The 9,765-nt window shown below is 43.8% G+C and overlaps 1 protein-coding gene across 1 annotated transcript in view; it reads left to right on the forward strand.

Moving 5' to 3' along the window:
* Positions 1-9,301, forward strand: part of LOC106810538 — a 14,932-nt gene extending 5,631 nt beyond the window's left edge. Inside the window, exons 2-12 of the mRNA XM_014813919.1 lie at positions 1,354-1,629; positions 2,545-2,662; positions 3,177-3,340; positions 3,638-3,705; positions 4,853-4,917; positions 5,871-5,989; positions 7,274-7,393; positions 7,827-7,926; positions 8,303-8,432; positions 8,584-8,704; positions 9,172-9,301. Coding sequence (XP_014669405.1) covers positions 1,354-1,629; positions 2,545-2,662; positions 3,177-3,340; positions 3,638-3,705; positions 4,853-4,917; positions 5,871-5,989; positions 7,274-7,393; positions 7,827-7,926; positions 8,303-8,432; positions 8,584-8,704; positions 9,172-9,301 — 1,411 coding nt within the window. The remainder of the gene's footprint in view (positions 1-1,353; positions 1,630-2,544; positions 2,663-3,176; positions 3,341-3,637; positions 3,706-4,852; positions 4,918-5,870; positions 5,990-7,273; positions 7,394-7,826; positions 7,927-8,302; positions 8,433-8,583; positions 8,705-9,171) is intronic.
* The last annotated feature ends 464 nt before the right edge of the window (positions 9,302-9,765 follow it).

Below are 9,765 nucleotides of genomic sequence, written 5' to 3' on the forward strand. Positions count from 1 at the left end.
CTACATACATTTGCCGCCCCCCAAAATAAATCCTGGCTACGCGCCTGGGTTAACATAGTTAGCAGACTTTACACAGTTGTGTATAAAGAGACAAATACAACAGGCCAAGGTAATAGGCTTTCCGATATGGAATCTTTGGTTAGAAGTGATTACTGTCATGGTTCTTTATGTCCAGTATATATAATCAGTAAGTTCGACTGGCACAAACAGTGCTCTGATATATGTATGGTCCTGTGCCCATACATCTTTAGCATTAAGTCCACTCAGTCGTGCTGTCAAGCGTTGTTGCCTACATCCGCCTCTGCGCATTTGCAGAGCATCGTGCACCTGACACCGGCGCGATTGCACTTGCACCTTCCTGTGCATGACTTGAGCAGCGCAGTGCAGAAGGTGTGCATGATCATGAAGCGTCATTCAGTAGTGTAGTCACATTAGCGGCTGCGCACCCTACCATCTTTTGCAAGCCCCACTCACTGAACGTCGGGAATTCGTTACTAGACACTGTGATGAGACTGATTCCAGTAGAAGCTGGCCTGAAGTAGCGCTCGTTTGACATGCTGCGAACGTGCTGCTTCGTGTAGGTGGAGGTTACTCCAACTTGCTGCCTTCCAGGTGATAGGCGATACCGTTGGCCTCGTTGACACCATAATCTGGCACCACACCTCCATTGCTGTACATGAGAACACTAGGTCATCGAATCGCTGCATATGTACGACTCGCCTCTGTGTCCCCCCCCCCTAAAATTCCCGACTGTTCGCTGGCAGCTATGGATCCGTGCACCGGCCTATGGATTCGGCGTACGGATCCATAGCTGCCAGCGCTGCATACTGTCGTAGGACGTTCCCGCGGTCGCATGCGTCTTTCTGTGGAACTGCGTGCAAGATCTGCGCTCAGCGGTTAGGATCAACACCTCTTTTCGGCAACACTTCTCTGGTATCCCGTCTCATCTGGTTATTTACATCTGTCAGTTCTGATGTGCGTGATATTAATTATCAGGAGTGTACTCCTGATATTATGATACACCAGGGTAATCTGTTATGGGAACATAACTTAAAATCGGCCGATCCATGGGCCACTGTCATTGACTTGAGTCGTGTGACGTTCTAATAATAATAATATTAATAATCATTAATGTGATGGTGAGTAAATTGGAATACGAATCATACTTACTACCAAGGGCAAAGTAGTACCGTTTATGTACTCTTTACTTCTACATATCACAATCTTACAGCACGCACATCATTGCACATGTGGCGGTGCACAGTGCGACATAAACCCCCCCCCCCTTCAGCCATCAGACTACGTGTTTGCTGGTGATATTCATGTAGCCGCTCGTTGACATTTGACATGCAGAAAGCCACTGGTGCAAGGTCAGCTGGTGACGAATGCGACGATGAGGGACCCGGACGATCCCGACGTGATCGTCACCCACATCGCACACGACTCGGATCTCAGTCATCGCATGAAGCTGTGTCAGCTAGAAGATCCTGACCGCGCCACGCCGGAAAAATACTACTCTGTCGGAGAAGTGGAGAGGCGCGGCCCTGCTGCGCCGGAGAAGCACGGATTTGCTGCACCGGAGAAACAGGGCAGTGTTGCACCAGAGGACCCAACCGCTAGCCCACGCAGGTTGATCCGAATAGCATTGGTTTTATGTTGGGTGTTGTTGCCGTGCGTTAAGCTGCCATAATCCATACCATCTGCTTTTAACTTGCACAAGATGTACAGTCCGACCTCCTTTATCCGGCCACGTCGGTACCGACACCCATCCGGATATGGGATTTGGCCGGATATGAGAGTTATGCTCAAACACAGCATTTCTATGCAGTTCAGTAGGGTTTATGCATGTGATAATTCATTTACTCGTTGCTATGATTATTTGTAACAAACTGTTGTGTTTTATGGTGTATATGAAATGGAAATAAAATGAAATAAAACAGAAATTTTACCGGAGGCATAGCGGACACGAGCGGACAACACACACGCGCGCGTACCCGCGCACACACGCAAGCACACGTACGGTTGGTACATCGCGCGAGTTTTGAGCGAGATTTTTAGGTGGAAATGATTGAAAAACAGAACATATCACGGCTGGTTAATAGAGATTTCCGGATAACGGATGGCTGGATAAAGGAGGTCGAACTGTACATATATGATTTTAAATGTTAAACAGCACCATTACATGCCGTCACCACTGACAACTTGAGTGATGGGTCTACAACCCTTTTCAAGATAACTTGTAGATGTAATAGATGTAGATGCATGGGTTTGTAATAGCTCCTTACCCCTGTGATAAGCCTGCATGCCTAGCAGGGCGCATCGTGGCACATTTGATAGGCACGTGCGGATTTTACACTTATTTGCCCACACACAGTGTACGGGGATGGGGTAAGCTCGTCACAGGTTTTTAGAAGCTTACTCTACACTCCACTCTTGCACTACTCCAAGCTGAATGTTTTTCCAGAGGGACGCGCGATTGTTTTAAGTGCGATGTACACACACCTGCCGTCTAGCATCATTTCCTTCTTTCCGTCTGGTGTGTAGGTGTGCCCCGTTGCCAGCGGCGCTAGGAAAGGGCGAAGGTTCCCCACTGCTGCTGAGAAGGAGCGAGTCGCTAGAATTATCCGACACTGAATCGGATACATTAGGTATCAAGTCCCAGGTAATGCTCTGAAATATAGCCTAGTGCAACGACCATGTATGTGTGATCAAATCATAAAGCTTGTCCTGTTGCGAGTTAGATTAGTTTTAGAATATTACGAAAATGAGCCTTCTACCTAAAATAATTAGTAGTTATACAAGTTTTGATAGACAGTTTAAAAATGTGTTGTCCAAAAACGCAGTATGAACTTTGTGCAGTTTCATTGAAGTGAGCAATATCGCACCTCTGTAAAACGTCAACAATTTAAGTATGAATGAGGCATTTGTTGATTGCATGAAAATGCTTGTTAGGTAGAAAGCGTCTAGGCAATTTATATTATATAAAAATCGATAATGTACTAAAAACTACAAAAAAACAATACAATGTAACTGTTTATTGTGTATATTTATATATATCAGGAGCGTATAATGGATGACATTATACGCTCCTGATATATATGAAATCTTTTTAGACTGATCGTTCCTGGTTAGCAATCTCTAAATTAATACATCTGATATTATTTTTGGACCATAAGGAGAATCCAGGACAAGTCGTTGTGGTGGATGCTATGCTAGATTCAAGCAGAAGTCCAGAATCAACAGCAGAAGTTGGCATTGTTACCGAAATCATATCGTCGCCTGCGTTGATTACATCTCATGTAGCTGTGGAAGTAGCTAAACCATCTTCTTCTAAGCCCGTGTAAGAAAATCTGTCGGTCGTAAATTGTACACAAAAATAAGAGGTCTATATTATTAGGTTACAATTTGCTGAAGGTATGGTTTCGCACTGAAGGAAATCTTAGAGGATTCTTTATGGAGTACCATTTAGGAAAAAAAAAGAAAAAAATAGAATAAACATCTCCTTCCACAAAACGGGTTTTAGGGGGGCCTTTCTTTTCTACCCCATAAGATTTACTTAGAAATGAAAGGTTAGGGGTTAGCAACATTGAATTTGATTTTGATTTGCATTAAATTTAATTTTTCATGACAATAACAGGGTGAAAAAAGAAGACACTAATGATACTAAGCACGAAGCTGGCCTGAAGAAAAAGAAAAAATCTAAAGGTAAAATACACAGGGACGTAGTTACCATGACGCAGATACGCAGTTGCGTACACATCATTTCACCAATCATTTTTTTTATTGCAGAGAGAGAGAGAGAGAGAGAGTCAGTCAGTCAGACTAAATTGTTTATAAACAAATAACACCCACGCAGCGCGCCACTGTATCACAAGCTTACTACATCACTGGCGGATTTAGGGGGAGGGGGTGGATTGGGTTGCTAGATTCCCCCTTTTGTTGGACTAACAATATTTTTACATAGTCGCGGCGCTGTACAAAACGTCACCTGATGCATAGGTTAAATTATATAATTGAGTGGCAAAGCAGGTTACAACCCTTTTGCAGCTTTTTCACAATTCCAAGAAAGAGTTTTGCTGTCGCTCTTATCCCAGCGGTGGTCACCCCTACACATTGAATAATGAACGCGACTTAAACAATGCCATGATGTGATGTGATGTGCAATGAGTGATGTGTGTGTTTGAGCACACACGCGCCCACACGCACCCGCACACGCATATACGCTCGCTCGCTCGCACGCACGCACACAGAGAGGGAGAGAGAGAAAGAGAGAGTTTAAGAATGTGCGTTAGTTCAACATGTCTTGATAATAAAACGAAAATTACATGATTAGTTATAGTGATCTTTAGTGATCACGTCTTGTTGCTCATGGAGAGAATAGTTCTACTAAAAAGATAATTGTCGTAGTCAGAATGAAGGCTGTGCATTTACTCAAAAGTGCCTCAAATACCATCTCCTGCAATCTACATTTTCAAAATTTTATGGGCGAGGACCCCCAGACCCCCCGCATGTGTGCGTACACATCCATTTCATCCTAGGCAGCTGCGCCCCTGAATACACATGTAATAATGTAAACGTGTGCAGTCCTAATATTTTTAATTGCATAATTTAAAATCAAAATCATTTCTTTAATAACGTTTGAACTACTCTAATTGCTCATAGAGTACCAGATTACAAAATCTATTAGTACTTATGTCTACACGTTAGAAAACAGAATTTTTCATCATGGCAAATCTCGAGTACGTGAGTACGCATGAGTGTCGAGGATGCTCAATTCCGAAGATTAAAAGCTGCGCATTGCCCAAATTTGTCGTCATCCACTCCCGCTCTCACTAACTACCTCTCGTTGCAGGAAGGATCGTACCCTCCAGGTACATGGCGGCAGCTGGCGGTCTGTCGTCAAAGCGTAACGAGTCGGTAAGTTCCGTTGTGCACTTAAGCTGTAGTGATCAGTAGACGCGTGTACATCTGCTGCGGGTAATTCCTCAACGTAGTTTTACAGAACCTGTTGCGTTCTACGCTCTCTCGAGTGGGCTACGATTGCGGAGCGAAAAAGATGCTGGTGTGCGTGAACTGCAACGTTGGTAAGCCGCCCAGCATCTCAGCGCGGGGGGGGGGGGTTAAACTCAGTCCTAATAGAAAATACATTTGAGTGTACGTATGCATGTATGTGTGTGTGTGCGTGCGTGCGTGCGTGCGTGTGTATGTATGTACAGGGGTAGAAATAAGGAGAAAAAAGAAATGGTCCACAGGACCATCTAGTTTGAAATTTGGATGGTCCTCCTAAATTTCAAATTGTTCTCTAAAAGTAATGCGGCGTGCAAGCGTAAGAAAGAGATTTTACATGGTGATAAAATGGTTTAATTATTCAGCTGCAATGAATGTATCAAACGATACAGTAATTGTTTAATTTATTCACTGTTGGTTAATAAAGTTGTTTCAGTAGAATTTAGTTGAACCCATAACACCGGAATATAGTATGTCTCAAATATTTCTTAGAAGCACCCATTCATTGCATTCATTCATTTAATACAGTTAACATTCTTTCAGTCAAGCAGTTAATTCAAGCGATTATATAAGCCTTCTTGGCACACTCCATCATGTCGATCTTATCTAATATTTGTTCATCTTCCTCTTCAACATAATCCTCACTATCCTTGAAATATTGAATGTGGAAACTTCAAAGAAAATTACCGTAAAATGTGACAAAAATATTCAATGTCGTCGTACCATTGACTTTGAAAATCTGATGGTCCTCCTGATTATTTGATGGCCCCGGACCATCAGACCATCGCTTATTTCGACCCCTGTATGTATATATCAGAGTGGCACGGTGTCTCAGTGATGTGGTTGTGCTGCGGTTATTACAGGGGGAAACTTCAGCAGCTCAGTCGGACAGTTCCAGGACCACCAAGACTTCGGCGAGGTCAGTCGGAATGCCGAGAAATGTTTCACGAGTCACGAAACCAAAGCGACCGGTCTCATCAAGGTAGTTCTAGAGACGACGCTAACTCTCGATTTTCATATAGTTAGGGTACATTGCAAATATAACTCACACACATGTATAATAATTATATATATATATATATATATATATATTAAATCAAGAGTAGAATAAATAAAGGGAGGAGTGTGACTCAATAAACAAGGAAATGTCCGTTCCATTATACTAGCCTTATAAATACCTACGATTTACTACACGTAACTCATGTCCGCAACTTGAGCTCAAATCGGACACAGTACATTCGCCAATCATGCCGTGCGAAATTGTTCCTCGTAGACACACTGCAATCCGTAGATTACAGCCTAAAACGTACGACACGATTCTTCATTCTCTGGCCATCATCCAACCCATTGCGCGCGCTATAAATTCAAACAAAAGGCAGCTACCTAACGCGCGTATGCTAACTGAGCGAGGCATGTGGCTCGCTGAGAGATTAGGCATCAACCTGCGGCGAGATAACCTTTGACCCGGTACAACAGCCTACACAGGCCACCTTTGTACATAGATGGCAGTGCCTTCAACGCATGCACGCCAACCAAATGATTAGCCTCGTCGAGTGTTGCGTCGATCTCCAATCTCCCCTGGCTGAGCCACAACGCGCACATTCAGCTATCCGAGAGAGCAAACACAGCGCGATCTGTGCCCAGGTTGCCTGCCTTAATTTTGTCTAAATTATAGCGCGCATGGGCCGTTGATTAATATGGCCAGAGAATAGAGAATCGTGTCGTTTAGCTGTATTCACGGATTGCGGTGTCTACGAGGAAACGATTTCGTACGATGATCGGCGAATGTACTGTGTCCGATTGAGCTCAAGTTGGATGAGTTACGCGTAGTAAATCGTAGGTATTTATAAGGCTAGTAAATGACGAATTTCCCTTGTTTATTGATGTCACACTCCTCCCTATTATCTACTCCTGATATTGAATGAAACTAATTAGATGATTGACAAATAACTCGTGATAAAATTCGTGATAAATGTGTGCAAAAAAAACAGTGAATCCACCTGTAGATATTTTGGCCATCAAATTGTGATGTTACATTGTAATTACATAGTGGATTAGTTCGGCTTTATGATCAGCCTAGTTATCCAACGTTATCCATAAATCCTAGCATTTACTTGGTAAAACAACATCAGTGGAACGTTTCGCATTTCACATTTCAAGATCGCCAAACTGGCTCAAGAGTATAGTGTGTATAAGTTGTGTGTTCATGTACTGTGTGGTCATGGACTTAGTTGTACTCACACGATGGCGTTATCCCCTTTGGCAGGATGGACAAGACTGGTGATGAGTGCAACAAGTTCTACGCAATTCCACACGACACAAAGTGTCGAGGATCTCTCAAGGCGATGTCGACGCCAGCCACTGCTAGCCGCGGCAGTATGCAGGTGTAGACATTGACATATCAAGCTGTTGTGCCTGAACATTCATATGTTGGTATGTAAACCAGACTACAAAAGTAGCGTCATTAGACACCGATTGCACTGAGTCCATGTGAATCATTTACAATACGCGTATAATTATACACACAAGCACTTCGCCTACTCACCATGGTGCCCCAGCAATAGAAATAAAAATCGTACCTTAAAAAAATAAGCTCTTTGCCCTTTTCATAAAGTCGTGTGTGTATTTATCAATTATTTTCCCCCATGAAGTGTAGTTAAAAAAGCACATCGGTATGAAATGATTGGCATTGCTGCCCGTCCAATTTGCTGCGGTGCCCTAAAATTCTTCTTAAACTCAACGTGACACTTGCTTTGCCTGTTTGCTATATAGAATAAATTATAATTCGACGCCCTCTTGTGGCGTGTTTACCTCCGCAGCTTTGCCGGAATCCAGGAAGACGACTTCAGCCAGACACGTGCCCAGCATGTCAAATCAATCTCTAGGTCTTCATACTCGCGACCAAGATCGAAGCGAGAGGTGGGAAACATTTAGCGGCCTGTCTTCCCACTGCCAGTATATTCACATTTATCTTGTTATCACATGGCAAATGGGGACACATGTATCGACGTTTAGACGAAAGCTACCAATTCCAACTATCGAAATTGTGTAATGCAAGCGAGAGGGGAAGAATTATTTGATCTGAGTTCCCACTGCCAGCAGTTTCGCGGTTGAATAAATTGTTACCACGTGAAGTGTAACTCGTGAATCTACATTTCAACGAAAACGGTACCGGATGCATGGATTTTTGCATATCTCGGTGGCCATATCTGTTTCCCGGCGATTTTCAAAATTTCGGCAAAATGTTTATTGCAGCGGCGTTTGGTAATAAAGCTCTAGCATGGCATTGTTTTAGAGTAAAGCGGCGCCATCTTTAGAAGACGACCAGCTCACCTTCAGTTGCTCTACCGCGCTATATCACGTGGTCCTACATGGACCACAGATGTCAAAGAAAGCATGTGACCATCAGGAGGCTGATGCAGCAGGTAATGAAGCTCTTATACCCTGCGACAATTACAGGCTCATTATTAAAGTCAACGATACTGTCGGTGATTAAGCGATTTTATCGTAGGCACACTTTTCCAGGAATGTTTTAAGTTAATTTGCGTAATCGCGTGCCTGTGCTGTGGCAAACAGAGACAGATGTACCAACTCTGGCAAGGAGTGGTGAACGGCTAGACGACTACAAGAGTAGGCTAGATCTCGCACTAGACAAAGTAAAGCACATCAAGATGCTTGAGAAACCATTGCAGCACAGGTGAGGTTGTTGTTCTGTAGATTAATGAGATTCTATGTTATCCTCACGTAAAAGCCACACAGACGTATTAAGCTGTCTCGATGTACGTGAACATTTCCTAATGTGGAAGTTGTTTAAAAAGAATAATGCTGCGTTGATGATTTATAATTAATGTTTGTAATTAATAATGAAATAAACCCGAACTGTCTGTTATATATATATACGCCCTTTTCACCCTAATATGATTTTTTGAATTTCTATTGCTTGCTAGATACATGATCCCATAGGCAGTGGTTCTCAACTGTTTGTCCCACCGTCTTTTAATACATAATGCTACAGCTGGCCCTACCCCGAGCAAATTCACACAGTCGCTGACGCCCCCCCGACGATTCTTTACGTCTCGTGACCCAACTGTACTTTTTTTTGCGTGCCTGTCGCCTTTTGCAAGTCGTCTTCGGATCGCGTCTTGCAGAATCACGGCCTGGCAGAAGCTTTGAAGTCGATGTCGGCAGAGTGAAAGACAAGTACGCGAACATGGCCGCCTCCGTGGAGGCGACGTACGCATCACTCAAGCACACGATCAGCCACATCCCGCGACGATCCCACCGAACAGAGTGAAGTATAGAGTTAGTTATAAGCTGGCCCGCTAAACGAAGGCATCTTGGACAGCGCGTCCGACTCGCCTTCACTCTCTAGTCGAGCGTTTCGGCTGTCGCTAACGCTACTCGTGACAAAAGTTGGCCTCATTGCGGGAACGTTCAGACGATAGCGTACGCTTTTGATCATTGTTCGCTGTTACCGATTTGTTTTTTGTGTGCCCCCCACGTCGTTCGTTACGTGCTTCCCCTTTTGTTTCAAAGAAATCGAGCCGCACGATTTAGCGAGGTGCGTTATCGCTGTCTCGCGGAGACGGCTTACACGAAACGGATTGCGGATTATGCGAGTGATCGCGCGTCGCACATGTCCTCTCTTTTAATACTCCCGCCGCTCGGTGTTTTTTCGACTTTTTCTTTGTAGTTCTTTGCGTAAAGATGCGTTCGAAATTATGCATGCGTGCACGCACCTGTTGCCCTGTAGGCGGC

The sequence above is a fragment of the Priapulus caudatus genome, unplaced genomic scaffold, assembly GCF_000485595.1.
Source record: "Priapulus caudatus unplaced genomic scaffold, Priapulus_caudatus-5.0.1 Scaffold450, whole genome shotgun sequence".
NCBI classification, from domain to species: domain Eukaryota; kingdom Metazoa; phylum Priapulida; class Priapulimorpha; order Priapulimorphida; family Priapulidae; genus Priapulus; species Priapulus caudatus.